The sequence below is a fragment of the Dendrobium catenatum genome, unplaced genomic scaffold (assembly GCF_001605985.2).
Source record: "Dendrobium catenatum unplaced genomic scaffold, ASM160598v2 original_scaffold_125794, whole genome shotgun sequence".
Classification (NCBI taxonomy): domain Eukaryota; kingdom Viridiplantae; phylum Streptophyta; class Magnoliopsida; order Asparagales; family Orchidaceae; genus Dendrobium; species Dendrobium catenatum.
Genome location: NW_021444229.1, coordinates 342,021 through 359,572, shown reverse-complemented (window position 1 = coordinate 359,572; position 17,552 = coordinate 342,021). Strand labels below are relative to the sequence as shown.

General features: G+C 33.3%; 1 protein-coding gene across 2 annotated transcripts; it reads right to left on the bottom strand.

Moving 5' to 3' along the window:
- Positions 1-272: 272 nt before the first annotated feature.
- Positions 273-16,867, bottom strand: LOC110100600 (probable glutamate carboxypeptidase LAMP1). 2 transcript variants are annotated; one of them, XM_020828174.2, is made up of 12 exons: positions 15,863-16,867; positions 14,852-14,919; positions 11,710-11,791; positions 9,416-9,508; positions 9,179-9,331; positions 8,916-8,981; positions 8,007-8,094; positions 7,747-7,830; positions 1,310-1,398; positions 1,001-1,117; positions 782-922; positions 273-666 (listed from the first exon to the last, which is right to left on the bottom strand). In XM_020828174.2, exons 1-12 carry the CDS (start codon positions 16,820-16,822, stop codon positions 484-486), a joined length of 2,124 nt encoding a protein of 707 aa, XP_020683833.1. In that variant the 5' UTR covers positions 16,823-16,867; the 3' UTR covers positions 273-483. The 2 variants fall into 2 exon arrangements, with proteins under 2 accessions (XP_020683833.1, XP_020683836.1); XM_020828177.2 differs by lacking the exon at positions 7,747-7,830 and adding an exon at positions 2,085-2,168 and having other exon boundaries at positions 274-666.
- Between the last annotated feature and the right edge of the window lie 685 nt (positions 16,868-17,552).

Here is a 17,552-nt window from a genome sequence, read left to right as displayed (position 1 = left end):
TTAACTAGACATGACATCATAAATTTTACTTCAAAGAGTTTTTCATATACAAAAATTTATGCTCCACTCTTTACTAACATTAATTTTCATGTGTGAGAATATAAAAGACTAAGGCTTCGTTTGTGACAGCTTTCTTACTATTTTATAAAAAGTTTTTTAATTTTTGTACTAAAAAGTTGTTTTAGAAAACATAAAGAAAGCTATCTCAAACAAAGCCTAAGACAATCGAGATTAATCATCATTTTCTCGCTTGATTTCTCGCAGATAACATAACTCATGACAATGCAAAGCTTCCAATGACCAATGATAAAGGATGAAAAACAAACTTTAATATAACATGAAAACATTGTTAGAATAATAATAATAATATGTTTAACAGGGGAATGAAAACTAATTTGAGTAACAATCCCTTTCCTTTTCTGATGCATTATTCATAACTTTTGTTGTGAAGAATATGAAATTTTGTGTCCAAGAAATTTATGATCATGTTAGCTCCCCATTAAGGACACGAGAAGCTTGAGTGATTACTCTAGCAACCCTCCAAGCTTCACGTTGAACCAATTTCCATGAACCCAATCCTTTTGAAACTTCCACCCCTTCAATGGCATCATCTATGCTTGGAAAGGCCCTTGATAAATACACATTATGATTTGATGGTCCATATACCTTTCAAATTCATCATAATTATAAGATTTCATTTAACCAAATAAATGTGTTTGTGTGTGTGCGTGTGTGTGTGTGTGTGTGTGAGAGAGAGAGAGAGAGAGTAGAATCAATGTACCAAATGCTTGAACCAGGGCCTTCCAAAGAGGCCCTCTCGATTAGTAAATGCCCTCTCTGTCATCATCAACCTATCATTGAGTTCTCGAACTTTCAAAGGATCTTTCTTCCATTTTGAAAGCAAATCCTTGCTTTCCAATTCCTATATTAGTTTTAGACTTTCATGATATAAAACATCTTTAAAGTTTCCTGAAAGAAAGCACATTTTCTTTGAAGATACCTTCCTCTGGCTGTCTACTTTGGAAGCCGCCCTCCTGAATTTTTCTATAGACTCCTGTAATGGCGCAAAACTCACTGGCTTTCCCAGCAACTCATTTTCTAAAACCTTTGTGCTTTTCTGCTTAATATGAGGTTAAAATTATATTAGTAAAGAGAGATAAACAATTGATTTGGCATTCAAATCTCATATATTGGCTAAATATTAGTTTGTAGTCATATTGAATTTGCCCTGTCCTGAAATGGAGTGAAAATTTTTAAAAAATATAAAAATAAAACTTGAATACTTACCAGCAAGTTATAGGAAGTATACCTGGAGCTCATTTGCATAGGAAATGTAATCAAAAGGCAAGAACTCTTCATCAGCCAACTTTAAAGCGACCAGACCCAGAATGTTTGCAGCTATACTTATTAGTATAGCAAGATTCAAGTTAGACATTTTTTTTTTGGTAGGAAATTAGTGGAAAAGAAATTATAATAAGCAAATAGAGTAAATATACTGGCAATTGAGTAATCTTGAAGAATTAATATTACAAGTAGAATACATTGATGATATTGGCATTCTTCTCTCAGATATCGGCCAAACATTAGTTTGCAGTAATCTTTAATTTGTCTGCTTACAAAAAAATTGCAAGAAGTTTGGGACATAGAAAATAAACAAATCAGCATATCGATGAGAAGAATCTATCTTTTATGTTCTTGAACAATAACATGGTTAAGAAAAGGCATGTGGGAGATGTATCAGGTGGCCATATTATTTTTCGACTATTTTGCGTCGGGCATTTCTAACATATTTGTACGTCATTGTGTAAGAAAAACATGAAAATTTATTAAAAAAAGTAGATTTGATAAAAGAAAATATGACACTTGTGTAATAACTATAAAGAAAAAAATATTTGTATAAGAAAATAATATCAAAATCTTTTTTTTTCTTTTAATAGAAAAGTCTGTGTTTTGTATCTCTTAACAAATGTCCTTTAATTTTGTTCCAATTGTCATGCACTCAACACAAACAATGCATTTGGAGTTCCTGATATAATTATTTTCCTATCATGCATGCTGCACTCGAGAAGAAAGGCATAAATTACCTGCAACATGCCTATGAAACAACGGGTCTCCAAATTTTTGCATCCATAAAAAGTCATCATACATGGAGTGATAGACAGGATAATCTACAAATCATTTTAGCAAGATATTAGAAACTTTCACCAGCCAAAAAGATCTATTTAAAAAATTTTCAAGGAAAAAAAAGAGCTGAAGATCCTTGCAGAGTTGGATGCCAAGGGAACATACTTGAAACTCTGAAGATACTGAAAGGTCACAAAAAGAGAAAAAGTATAGATATGTACCTCTTGCAAACCTCATGTCAACTGAAGGGACACCGACATGCTGAACAAAAGCCGCATAATCTGATCCACCACCACCTAACCTCCGTATCTTTCGATATGAAGTTCAAAATTCATCTTTATTTCATAAGCAATTTTGCTTTATAAGCTTATAAGTTGAGGTAAATAATTTGGTCAGGATACCTGGCCTAACTATAGTTTGGATGGGCACCAAGAATCTATGATAAAATAACAATATATTAAAACATTTAGAAGTACAACAACCACATCAAGCCTTTATCGCACTATGTGAGGCAGGCTACATGATCATTTTTTCTCCATTGTTTCCTGTTAGGAGTCAAATTCTCATTTAGTAATAAAGAAATGTCATTTCTAATATTTTCTAACCAAGGCTTTTTAGGTCTACCTCTACCCTTCTTAACATAGGTTAAGTCTAATACATCCACTCTCCTAACCAGGTCATCTAAAAGTCATTGTTTTTTTGTGACCAAACCATCTAAGGCGACTCTCTCTAATCTTATCTGTCATTGGAGCTACTTCAACCTCTTCACCACGCAATTGAAACATTTAGAAATAATCATCATAAAATAATTACCATAGAAGTTAAACAAAAATTTCTCTGATACATATAATAATTTTATCAATAAAATACAAATTCATGAAAATATTTTCTTTAAAAAATACGATAAAACAGTAAAATATTAAAACAAATTGCTCTTTTTATGGTATTTAATGTCGTGTGTCAATTTTTAGAGCCTATCCTGATGAGAATTGGGCCAAAATATCCTCACTCAAATTTTTTTCTATAATTTGAAGATATGCATAATTGAATAATCAAGTAGCTCCAAAGGTCTTTCTGATCTCATGTAGCTAATAAATCGCAAGTACTTACTAGAGGAGAATCTGTAGTAGCCCAAGATTCATATAGAGTCTGCGATGAATTATCAGGATCTTGAACCTTCACAGCAAAAATGTGTAGAATCAGCTAAAAAACCTAATAAAATAGCAACATACATATGCATAAACTAAGACAAATTAGTATTTTGCAGTTTCCCAGATGATAATGAATACAACTAGAGCATATAGAAAAAATTGAATATGTATCCAAAAAATCATATTATTATCAGGTTAATAAAGGAGAAACATAATAAGACCATTTTTGCTGCCTCTTTGAGAAGTTCATCAAGTTGTGGGGTTGAAGAAGCATGGAATCCACGACCAGATACAGCATAGTCCATGTTCAGATAAGCTACAGCTCTTGAGGCCAACATCTCTCTGTTATCTTCCACCCATTCTGTTGAACCTATCTGCAGCAACATTGATGCCATCATTCAGAAAATTGACAAAAAAGGAATTGTAAAACTGAGGGAGATTGGGAAGGGAGGCGAGACCAGGTGGTGCTCTTCTGCATCCCAGCTACACAAGATAATGGTTCTTCGAGGTTTCCATCCTTCCTTTTGCATCTTGGCGAATCTTTGGGCAACCTAAAAATGTCACAAATAACACTAAGAACAACCAGGCAATAAAAGGGCTTTAATAAACATTGGCAATAGAATAAAGTAATTAAATACTATAAATCTATCTGGATGGGTCATGAAAATCAAATTAAATATCAAATTTCTAACATGAAAACAATTGACTTATGTCGCGGTTGACTTGTGCCTTTAAAGTTCATGATCTTGACTTATTTAAAGCCCTTGGCTTTTTTATGCAAATATGAAGTAGGGTTTGGAGGATCGTTATTATGAAGAAAACAATTTGATTGGTAAACCTCTTGAGATGCAATCAAGATGGAGGAAGCCTCATGATCGTGATCAAAATCAAATACAAAATTTAAGGAAATCAAACAAGAGGGTGGCTCCTTCATTAAGAAATCATGTATATGCTTATATCAAGGCTACTCCACTTTCCACACAATGCACAATTGCCCCCACATCTCTCCAAATTCAATAGGGAATAATTGGAAGGCTTAAAATCAAGTTCTTGATGATAGGGTCAGTCACACACTACAAAGAAAAAGGATATTGGAAGATTGCACTCTCAAGACCACTCCATCTTCCTATTTTGGCTTAGCTAAAATCCCTCTTTATGGAAGCATTTTTTAAATTCCATTTTCTTTGTATTATGAGATGTCATAAATCCATGTAGCATTGTTTTATTGGCTCCAAGGGCCTTCAAAATAAGCCTTGAGAAATCATAGGCTTGTAAAGGCCTATTTGAACAATATTATGTTTTACATGAGCAAATATTACCTGGAATGATTCTAGGAAGTCTAATGGCTAATTCCCTAGGACTTAGGTGAGTCCTTAATTATCCACTTTATCTTCTCCACTCTTGAACATAACTCCCCCTCCTACAAGCTAGGCTCGATCAACCCCTAAACCCTAGACTCTCTCATCCCAATACCCCACCAGTGCCTCCAAAGATATCCTCCACATTATCCCAAAACTTCTACAAATTCACAAGTTCTTAACTACCCACTAATCCCAAGATGCCCAAGCCAACAGCCTAACACTTGGAGAAAATTTGATGTTGTAAGAAATAAGTTTAAAGAAAAATAAAACTTGATAAACACTAATTAAAAACTCATAAAGATACCTCCATTAGTTCCCTAACATCTCAAACTTTAATATGAAGCTCCTCAAAAAATTTATCATTTTAATGGCTAGAAGCTCCAACTCCAAATATGTCCAAAACCTTAATATCCTTTCTTTCCTTGCTTCTATAACCCTTCCAAATCTTTTCAAAGCCCATCATTCTTTTCTTGCATGAGATAAAAAATCTCAATTTATAATACAAATTTGATCCTCAATTATAAGAAAAGTAAAATTTTAAATGTTCTAGATACCATTATTTAACCTTACAATTTTTAAAATGTTCTAGGAAAGTGAAGGAAGCGGATTTTCATATAAGAAAACAATGAAATGAAATACAAATAATTATAAAGTGATTATGATTCAACAATCATTTATGTAAATTTTTTATCAAATTTCCAATGCGGCACCAAAGCTATCTATACACCAACCTAATATAACAACAACAATAACATCAAACATTGTCTCACTACATGGGGTAGACTACATGACTCCTTGTTATCCATTGTGTCTTGTTTAAAAACCTAATATTCAACTATTTTTATTTAGAATAACACCACTGAAATAAAAAAAATAACACCACTAAAATATCGAAAAGCACAATAAAATTATAGCTTACGATTTCCACCTTTCATTAAATTCTTAAAGAATTGGACATTAAATGCACAAATGCATAGTTTTGCTTTTTATATATTTTAGTTTAGTTTCATAAATAGTTAAACTTAAGATTGTACAAAAATATTTTTCTTAAGATTTTTTTTTTCCCTTCATTCAAATTCCTAGCATCTAAATCAAGAGAAAATTTGAGTCAAGATGATTGTGAGTTAGGATAATTAGCTTTGAGATGATCCAATAAATAGCTAATCAATCAAAATCTATATTAAGCACCTCTAAATTGAGCTTATCGTCAAAAAATTTCTTAACAAAATTTGGAAGCTTTTCATGCCTGTTATATATTTGTTAGGAAGTATCCGCCACTTGGATTTGGATTACCTCTAAGAAAGCAGCAGTTCCACTATTTGGGTCAACAGCCCCGAATGTCCATGCATCATAATGGTTACCAACAAGTACATATCTGTATATTCAGATAGTATTAATTTAGTTTTGCCTATTTGTGGGGAATTTATTAAACAATTAAAACATTCAATATCAAAGATGAAGAAAAGCAACAAAATATGTTAACTATTACAAGATTCAGAACAAGGTTCAGAGCAAGACTAAGAAAGTAGATGAATAAAGTAAACACAAATGACACATGTTATACAAAAGTAAGCGAGGGACTATGTGCTAAGAGAGAAATCAAAAGCCTTTTTTTTTTTTAAAGTAAACTGTCAGATACAGCAGGGATGGAATATAAGTAATGTGCATATAGATTTTCAAGGTGTTTCTGGTCTATATGAGAACATGCAACATATTTGCAATATTTAATCTATCCAAGCTTTCCAAGTTTTAAATTTGTTTTAAGCATTTCTATGAGATCTTTTATAGCTCTCATGGAAAACCAACCATTTCTTAGAGGTGAGTTAGGGATATAAATTCTAGATGATGCAACACTAGAATATGATCATATCACACGTTAGAGCAATGCATCAAGATTGAAATTCATCATTAACGTTCCAATTCTTAAAGCTAGGAGCATGATTTAGGTTTCGTTTGGAACGGTTTTCTTACTGCTTAAAGCAACTTTTCAGTACAAAATTTTTAATTTTTGTATAAAAAATTGATTAAAGAAGCAGTAGAAGAGCCTTTCCAAACGAACCCTTAAATTTGGTTTGCCTAAATGCTTAATCTCAAGACCACTCCACATTCTAAGATAGCCATGGTCATCCCCATCGACTTGTTCTACAATCAGCATGCGAGCAGAATGAACTCAATTTTTCCTCAGAAGTGCCATGCATGTATAGTGACTCATAGCGCAATCAAGTTGATTGTAATTGATTGAAGATCACTCTTTTATTAATTTTGGCTTGGCTTCTACCTTCTATACATTTTTTCTTGATTATTTTGCATTATAAGAACATTTTACCTCTTTAAAATGAGCGAGTGAAGCTATAAGAATCAGCAGGTGGGTTCGACTACGAGGAATTCCTTTTCCTAACAGCGTCGGGAAGAACTAAGAGGCTGAACACCAGTATCTATAAATATTTAGAATTTAAATATGTTATCAATTTTATAAAGTATATATTCTAAGTGCAATACCAAACAAGCCTTATGATGTAAAATATTAATAAATTATCTTGAAGATTAATAAAATTAATGTAATATAGATATCCATTTATCAATATTAAGTTATAATATTAAAATATATAATAATTAACAATGATATTAAAATTAAAGTAAAAAAATTGTGGAGTAGTGAAGATTATTCTCACAAGAATATTGATTTCTTTTGATACTATTTTGATTAAATTTAATTAATTTTGAACAATAACATGGTTAAGAAAAGGCATGTGGGAGATGTATCAGGTGGCCATATTATTTTTCGACTATTTTGCATCGGGCATTTCTAACATATTTGTACGTCATTGTGTAAGAAAAACATGAAAATTTATTAAAAAAAGTAGCTTTGATAAAAGAAAATATGACACTTGTGTAATAACTATAAAGAAAAAAATATTTGTATTAGAAAATAATATCAAAATCTTTTTTTTTTCTTTTAATAGAAAAGTCTGCGTTTTGTATCTCTTAACAAATGTCCTTTAATTTTGTTCCAATTGTCATGCACTCAACACAAACAATGCATTTGGAGTTCCTGATATAATTATTTTCCTATCATGCATGCTGCACTCAAGAAAAAAGGCATAAATTACCTGCAACATGCCTATGAAACAACGGGTCTCCAAATTTCCGCATCCATAAAAAGTCATCATACATGGAATGATAGACAGGATAATCTACAAATCATTTTAGCAAGATATTAGAAACTTTCACCAGCCAAAAAGATGTATTTAAGAAACTTTCAAGAAAAAAAGAGTTGAAGATCCTTGCAAAGTTGGATGCCAAAGAAACATACTTGAAACTCTGAAGATACTGAAAGTTCACAAAAAGAGAAAAAGTATCGATATTGTACCTCTTGCAAACCTCATGTCAACTGAAGGGACACCGACATGCTGAACAAAAGCCGCATAATCTGATCCACCACCACCTAACCTCCGTATCTTTCGATATGAAGTTCAATATTCATCTTTATTTCATAAGCAATTTTGCTTTATAAGCTTATAAGTTGAGGAAAATAACTGGGTCAGGATACCTGACCTAACTACAGTTAGGATGGGCACCAAGAATTAATGATAAAATTACAATATATTAAAACATTTAGAAGTACAACAACAACTACAACTACAACAACAACAAATCTTTATCCCACTACATGGGGTAGGCTACATGAATCATTTTTCTCCATTGTGTTAAGTTAAGAGTCAAATTCTCATTTAGATCTAATAAAGAAAGTACATTTATAATATTTTCTAACAAAGTCTTTTTAGGTCTACCTCTGCCCTTCTTAACATAGGTTAAATCTAATATATCTATTCTCATAACTGGGTCATCGGAAAGTCGCCGTTTTATGTGACCAAACCATCTAAGGCGACTCTCTCTAATCTTATTTGCCACTGGAGCTACTCCAACCTTTTCACCACGGAATTGAAACATTTAGAAATAATCATCATAAAATAATTACCATAGAAGTTAAACAAAAATTTTTCTGATACATATAATAATTTTACCAATAAAATACAAATTCATGAAAATATTTTCTTTAAAATATATGATAAAATAGTAAAATATTAAAACAAATTGCTCTTTTTTATGTTATTTAATGTCGTGTGTCAATTTTTGAGCCTGTCCTGATGAGAATTGGATCAAAATATCCTCCCTCAATTTTTTTTTTTCTATAATTTGAAGAGATGCATAATTGAATAATCAAGTAGATCCAAAGGCCTTTCTGGTCGCATGTAGCTAGTAAGTCGCGAGTACTTACCAGAGGAGAATCTGTAGAAGCCCAAGATTCATATAGAGTCTGTGATGAATTATCAGGATCTTGAACCTTCACAGCAAAAATGTGAAGAATCAGCTAAAAAACCTAATAAAATAGCAACATACATATGCATAAACTAAGACAAATTAGTATTTTGCAGTTTCCCAGATGATAATGAATACAACTAGAGCATATAGAAAAATTTGAATCTGTATGTAAAAAATCGTATTATCATCAAGTTAAATAAAGGAGACACATAATAAGACCATTTTTGCTGCCTCTTTGAGAAGTTCATCAAGTTGTGGGGTTGAAGAAGCATGGAATCCACGACCAGATACAGCATAGTCCATGTTCAGATAAGCTACAGCTCTTGAGGCTAACATCTCTCTGTTATCTTCCACCCATTCTGTTGAACCTATCTGCAGCAACATTGATGCCATCATTCAGAAAATTGACAAAAAAGGAATTGTAAAACTGAGGGAGATTGGGAAGGGAGGCGAGACCAGGTGGTGCTCTTCTGCATCCCAGCTACACAAGATAATGGTTCTTCGAGGTTTCCATCCCTCCTTTTGCATCTTGGCGAATCTTTGGGCAACCTAAAAATGTCACAAATAACAACCAAACAATAAAGGGCTTCAATAAACATTGGCAATAGAAAAAAGTAATTAAATCATATAAATCTATCTGGATGGGTCCTGAAAATCAAATTAAATATCAAATTTCTAATGTGAAAACAATTTATTTATGTCGCGGCTGACTTGTGCCTTCAAAGTTCATGATTTTAGACTTATTTAAAGCCCTTGGCTTTGATGCAAATATGAAGTGGGGTTTGGAGGATCGTTATTATGAAGAACACAATTTGATTGGTAACTTCTTGAGATGCAATTCAAATGCATGATCAATGTTTGAATAAAAGTTGATATCAAGATGGAGGAAGCCTCATGATCGTGATTAACATCAACAATACAAAATTTAAGGCAATCAAACAAGAGGGTGGCTCCTTCATTAAGAAATCATGTATATGTTTATATCAAGGCCACTCCACTTTCAATACAATGCACAATTGCCCCCACATCCCTCCAAATTCAATAGGGAATAATTGGAAGGCTTAAAATCAAGTTCTTGATGATAGGGTTAGTCACACCAAACAAAGAAAAAGGATATTGGAAGATTGCACGCTCTCAAGACCACTCCATCTTCCTATTTTGGCTTTAGCTGAAATCCCCCTTTATGGAAGCATTTTTTTTGCATTTTTTTAAATTTCATTTTCTTTGTATTATGAGATGTCATAAATCCATGTAGCATTGTTTTATTGGCTCCAAGGGCTTTCAAAATAAGCCTTGAGCTTGTAAAGGCCTATTTGAATAATATTATGTTTTAAATGTGCTAATATTACATGAAATTATTCTAGTAAGCCTAATGGCTAATTCCCTAGGACTTAGGTGAGTCCTTAATTATCCACTTTAATTTCTCTACTCACGAACATAACTCCCCCTCCTACAAGCTAGGCTCGATCAACCCCTAAACCCTAGCCTCTCTCATCCCAATACCCCACCAATACCTCCAAAGATATCCTTCGCATTCTCCCAAAACTTCTAGAACTTCATAAGTTCCTAACTCAACATTAACCCCAAGATGCCAAAGCCAACAGCCTAACAATTGGAGAAAATTTGATGTTGTAAGCAATAAGTTTAAGGAAAAACATAACTTGATAACCACTAATTAAAACTCATAAAGATACCTCCATTAGTTCCCTCACATCTCAAAATTTAATATGAAGCTCCTCAAAATTTTCCTTGAAAATTTTATCATTTTAATGGCTAGAATCTCCAACTCCAAATATGTCCAAAACCTTAATATCCTTTCTTTCCTTGCTTCTATAACCCTTCCAAATCTTTTCAAAGCCCATCATTCTCTTCTTGCATGTGATAAAAAATCTCAATTTAAAATACAAATCTGATCCTCAAATATAAGAAAATTATTTTTTTAAATGTTCAAGATATAATTATCTAACCTTACAATTTTTAAAATGTTCTAGAAAAGTGAAGGAAGCGAAATTTCATGTAAGAAAACAATGAAATGAAATGCAAATAATTATAAAGTGATTATAATTCAACAATCATTTATGTAAATTTTTTTATCAAATTTCCATTATGGCACCAAAGTTGTCTATACAAAAACCTAATATAACAACAACAACAACATCAAGCCTTCGTCTCACTATATGGGGTTGGCTTGTTCTCCATTGTGTCATTTTTACAAGCCTAATATTCAACTATATTCATTTACAATAACACCACTGAAATATCAAAAAGCACAAAAAAATTATAACACGTGATTTCCACCTTTCATTAAATTCTTAATAAATTGGACATTAAATGCACAAATGCATAATTTTTCTTTTTTATATATTTTAGTTTAGGCTCATAAATAGTTAAACTTTAGATTGTACAAAAATATTGTTTCTTAATATTTTCTTTCCCTTCATTCAAATTCCTAGCATCTAAATCAAGAGAAAATTTGAGTCAGGATGATTGTGAGTTAGGATAATTTGCTTTGAGATGATGCAATAAATAGCTAATCAATCAAAATCTATGTTAAGCTTATTTAAAAGAAAATCCAATTAGTATAAATTCTATAGAGAAAAAATTTTGATCAGAACATTCCAACCCAAACTTTTTCCCTCTAAATTGAGCTTATCAAAAATTTTCTCAGAAAATTTCTTAACAAAATTTGGAAGCTTACAATGCCTGTTATATATTTGATAGGAAGAATCTGCCACTTGGATTTGGATTACCTCTAAGAAAGCAGCAGTTCCACTATTTGGGTCAACAGCCCCAAATGTCCATGCATCATAATGGTTACCAACAAGTACATATCTGCATATTCAGATAGTATTAATTTAGTTTTGCCTATTTGTGTGGAATTTATTAAACAATTAAAAATTCAATATCTAAGATGAAGAAAAGCAGGAAAATATGTTAACGTGCATTGAATTCAAATAACTCAACTATTACAAGATTCAGAGTAAGACTCAGATAGTAGATGAATAAAGTAAACACAAATGACAAAATGTTATACAAAAGTAAGCAGGGGACTATGTGCTAAGAGAGAAATCAAAAGCCTTTTTTTTTTTAAAGTAAACTATCAGATACAGCAGGGATGGAATATAAGTAATGTGCATATAGATCTTCAAGGTGTTTCTGGTCTATATGAGAACATGCAACATATTTGCAATATTTAATCTATCCAAGCTTTCCAAGTTTTAAATTTATTTTAAGCATTTCTAGGAGATCTTTTATAGCTCTCATGAAAAACCAACTATTTCTTAGAGGTGAGTTAGGGATTTAAATTCTAGATGATGCAACACTAGAATATGATCATATCACACGTTAGAGCAATGCATCGAGATTGAAATTCATCATTAACGTTCCAATTCTTAAAGCTAGGAGCATGATTTAGTTTTCGTTTGGGACGATTTTCTTACTACTTAAAGCAGCTTTTTATTATAAAATTTTTAATTTTTGTACTAAAAAATTGATTTAAGAAGCAGTAGAAGAGCCTTCCCAAACGAACCCTTAAATTTGGTCGGGCTAAGTGCTTAATCTCAAGACCATTCCACATTCTAAGATAGCCATGGTCATCCCCATCGACTTGTTCTACAATCAGCATGCGAGCAGAATGAACTCAATTTTTCCTCAGAAGTGCCATGCATGTATAGTGACTCATAGCGCAATCAAGTTGATTGTAATTGATTGAAGATCACTCTTTTATTAATTTTGGCTTGGCTTCTACCTTCTATACATTTTTTCTTGATTATTTTGCATTATAAGAACATTTTACCTCTTTAAAATGAGCGAGTGAAGCTATAAGAATCAGCAGGTGGGTTCAACTACGAGGAATCCCTTTTCCTAACAGCGTCGGGAAGAACTAAGAGGCTGAACACCAGTATCTATAAATATTTAGAATTTAAATATGTTATCAATTTTATAAAGTATATATTCTAAGTGCAATACCAAACAAGCCTTATGATGTAAAATATTAATAAATTATCTTGAAGATTAATAAAATTAATGTAATATAGATATCCATTTATCAATATTAAGTTATAATATTAAAATATATAATAATTAACAATGATATTAAAATTAAAGTAAAAAAATTGTGGAGTAGTGAAGATTATTCTCACAAAAATATTGATTTCTTTTGATACTATTTTGATTAAATTTAATTATTTTTTTTTTTCCTTTGAAAAATATAAGTTTGATTTAAAAAATAAAAAAACTTATTAAAAATAATAGTGTACTACAACAAGTCAGCCGTTTAAACTTGGGAGTATACTATCATGATTTTTTTTCTCTGGCATATAGAATTTAGAACTTCATATTTATTATCTCTTTTGAGCTAGAAATGGTAGCATAAAAAAGCAACAGAAAGAGAGATTGGATCACCCATTTACCCCACAGCCTAAATAACTTCAACATACAAAACCCAAGATTTCACAACTTTAAGTGTAGGTCCTTAGTTCAAATTTCAGCAACCTCCCGGTATCTCTCCCATTTAGGAGAAATTTGAGGAGCTGGGTATGATACACTGCGGCCGTAGTTCTTCAATCTCACCACGCTAGGAGAGCATGCATGGGTTTTCGAGGCACTTGTTTAAAATGCACAGTTTTTTTTTCCCACACGCACGGAAGCATATATGCGGTTACTTAAAGTTATCCCAGCCACTCTATGAGAGCATTTATATTGCATGTCCGCCTTGTCGCAAGCACCGCACCGGAATACGAGAGCATGTATAAGTGGGTTTACGGTGTGCCATGAGTGCCGAAAATGAGTTTTGGAACATTATATCTTATCAAAGAGGCGGCGATGCATGTCACAATGATGATAGTGTTGATGTTGGCGGCTGGGTTGAGGTCGAGGGTATGAGGATCGACACAAATGCACAAAATTCTATTTTTCTTTTCTTTTTGCTTCTCTCATTTTTGTGTAATTTTCTTCTTTATTAATAATAATAATAATAAATATTATTATTGTTACAATTAATAATGATAATAATCATAATTAATAATAATTATAAAGGGAGTCAGCTTTCTATGATGTATGGCAAAGTGGAGGACTGAAGCTTCGGTATGAGGCTGATTGAGGTGGAGGCTTCAGCACAGTGGCCTAGGAGGTCAGGATCAGGAGTGTTTCGATCAGCATAGTGACAAATAGTAGGTAGATCGGCGGGGATTCGGTTGAATGGAGGTTGAAGAAGATTGGTGTGAGATCGGGCGGCTGTTTCTGCATGTAACTTTTGCTTTCCTTTCTTCATTGTTTTTATCTAGTTTGTTTTGCTTTTATTTACCCCCAATATCTTCTAACACACCATGCTTAAAAAACTGCACATAGATCTTCAACACCTACACTAAAAAAATACTTAACATCTCTCGCTGCTTAGAATTATGTGCGTGGGTGCTTAACTTTAAGGCATTTACATTGTATCTTATGCATGCTCACATTGATCAAATTGACAGTGATGGCGTGAAATTTGTGAGGTGACAAAATACAACATAGTTTTTCTATTTTTCTTCTTCTTTTTTTTGCAAGAAAAAGAGAGGGAGAGATATCTAGAAAGTAAATGACAAGGAGAGAAATAGAGAAGTAGAGAGAGAATTTGAAGGAGAGTGAATGAGAGGAAGAGAGTGCTACAGAGTCAATGAAAAGGAGAGAAAAAGAGCCGAAGAAGAGAAGCAAGAGGGATCTAGAACTAGCGGGCGACAGGGTGACTATTCGTTTATGCATGCCGTTACCCGTTAAAAATTTAAATTTGCGATCAATATAATTACTTAAAAAAAACCCACTTGTGAGAATCATTAGGCTTTAAAATAAAATAAAAATATTTAAAAATAAAATTCAAGGAATACTCAAGAAAATTGTATGGAATTAACTTACCGGTCAGGCTCTTCCTTCCCTTCTATGACAGCTATTAAATTTTGGATCATCATAACGGTTTCATTTCCCTAAGAAAATGACAACTTAATAAGAAATGTCAATGTCACATAATTAAGTGAAAACTAGTTTTTAGTATAAGAACTTATAGTTAGATCTTACTGCTTTTTAAAACAGCATTTTAATATAATAATTTGTAGTTGAAAAAATTATTATACTAAAAAACTACTTTGAAAAACAGTAAGAAAACTATTCCGAATCTAACTTTTATTTACAAATCTTTTTAAACTTCTATGAATTTTATTCGTAGCGTATTTCTTGATTTTTTTCTTTTTGATTCTTTGGCAATTAATTTATCTGCTCATCTAGTTGGTGCATTTTACACCCATCATTATTATGACTAAGTTATTTTCCTCAATTATATATATTTTTAATAGATGTAATTCAATAATTTATATATTTTTTATTTTATCACATCTTTATCCTACCATTCTTATTTCCACCACATTCAATGTAACAATCAATAACTCTTTTTATTGATCAACAATAAAATTCATATGATAGCTAAATTAATAGATTTTTTTTTAAATTACTATATATTCATCATAATATGCTCTTTTTTTCATCATAATATGCTTTTATCACATAATACTCTTGAAGTATTTCTCAATCTTAATCATACATTATTAAGTATTAACTATAGAAGTTATATCTTCATATAAATCTTTTTCTTATATATACTAAATCTAATATACTTAAGCACATTTATATCACTTTTTCTTCTAATAAAATTAAATGATAATCATTCACAACACATTATATAATCAATATTTATTTTATTAATAAATAATAATTAATATAATGATATCCTCTATCACCTTCTTAAATCTTAGGATAAATAGTTCTAGTCACCTTCTAAATTTTTAGTAATAAGTGTACTATAAAAATCAAATATACTTATTTTTTAAATAAAAAGAAAAGAAAAAGATATCTTAAATAGAATTCAAATCTCACCAAGTAGGTAAGGTTGAGTAATCCAGGTCCCGGCCCGAGGTGGTACACCGGAGCTCCGGTCCCGCCCTGCCAATCCTCCGGCGCCACCTGGCCACCAATGGTCCCCAAAATCGCTTCCCCGTCTCTCGGGGACACCGGAAGCGACGGAATCGCCGGCATCACGCCGCTTGCCACCACCTCGTCAACGCTCACCCGCTCGCACTCGCTAACGCTAGCCCACCCCGGAGTCGTCGGATCCCCAGCGCCGCGGTAAACGCTACCAACCTCCACACCACTTGGCGGCAACCACCTTGCTTCCGGAAACCACTTTCCCGTTCGCCCTCCATTGTCTTTCGCATCGACATACAGTATCGCAGCCACCGCACCGGCGATCTGCGCGTTCCTCACGATATCCCCGCGGTACACGAGACCAGACCGCGCGAGAACTACGTTTCCGGCAACCTCCACTCCCATTGCCCTAAGTTTAGCGAAGTCTTCTACGCGGCCGTAGTTAGTGTAGACGACGCGGCCAGTGGCGGTGCCGGAGCGAGCGTAGGCGTGGAATGTGGGGAGGACCTCAGCCGCGACCTCGGCGAAAGGGTCGCCGGGGTATATTTCCTGGGAGAGATCGAAACTGACGACGGGGGCAGAGACATTGGGGAGAAGAGAAAGGGAGCGATGAAGCGGGTACGACAGGAGGACGTGGTAGGGGACGATGCGAGCGGGAATGGAGGCGGCAGAGAGAATGCTGAGGATATAAGCGGCGACGACGGAGTTGGCGTCAGTCCCCGCAACGTGGGGCCGGCGGGTGAGGGCTTGTAGATGCTGTGCGGCGGTGTCGTTGGAGGAGAGTGAGAGGAAGAGAGAGTGATAACTGGAGTTGGAGGGAGGGGAGACGGTGAGTAGGAGGAAGAAGAGAAGAAGAGCGGCGGCGGCGGGAACAGATTTCTGAAGGAGAGAGAATGGAGATCGGCCCTTCATCTCTGCGATGAGGCACTTCGAAACCGGGAGCTGGACTGGCTCTGCGTATATACATCTTGAGGAAATTCGAAACGGGGAACATAATGGATTTGGGGATGAACGGCTGAGATGCGAGAACTAATAAGTATCTTTCCATTCTGTCCTACACAAATAAAATAAATAATGAAATTGTATTGATGCTAATTCTCTAAGAAACTTTTAATGGATGCTTCTTGTTGAGGGAATATTTGCTTGCTTTAAGTGATGAGTCAAAATCTCATTGATGCTCATGCTCTAAGAGAATTGCAATGGATGCTTCTTACTAAGGTCACATTTGATTGTAGTAATTTCGCTATGACTATAGCTTGTAGCCACAAAGTTTTCCTTTTTTTTTGTTTGGGAGGGGTGAGAATTATGGGCAAGCATGACCAATTTAATTAAAAATGAAATGATTACATAGGAAAAATAACAACATTAAAAAGTAATAAAAAGCAAGAAAAACTTATAATTTGTGCTTCAAAAACAAAAAAAAAATAACAAAAAACTAAAAAGGGAACAAAACTCTATCTCAGACTTGAGCCTTTTTGAATATAAGCTTTCTTTCAAGAGATGAAAAAAAACTGCCAACAAATTCACAAATAAGCCCGTACAAACATAGCAAAAACTCTTCAAGATAATAGTATGCCACAAGTTAATAAACATCATGGTCCTTCAATCTCCAATCATCTGAACACTAATCAAACCAAAATAA

Coding starts and splice junctions, on each gene's coding strand:
- LOC110100600 (XM_020828174.2), bottom strand. CDS start 16,822: ATGAAGGGCCGATCTCCATTCTCTCTCCTTCAGAAATCTGTTCCCGCC. Junction 7,831..8,006: donor TGACATGAGGTTTGCAAGAG/GTACAATATCGA, acceptor AATGATTTGTAG/ATTATCCTGTCTATCATTCC. Junction 1,118..1,309: donor CCTATGCAAATGAGCTCCAG/GTATACTTCCTA, acceptor CATATTAAGCAG/AAAAGCACAAAGGTTTTAGA.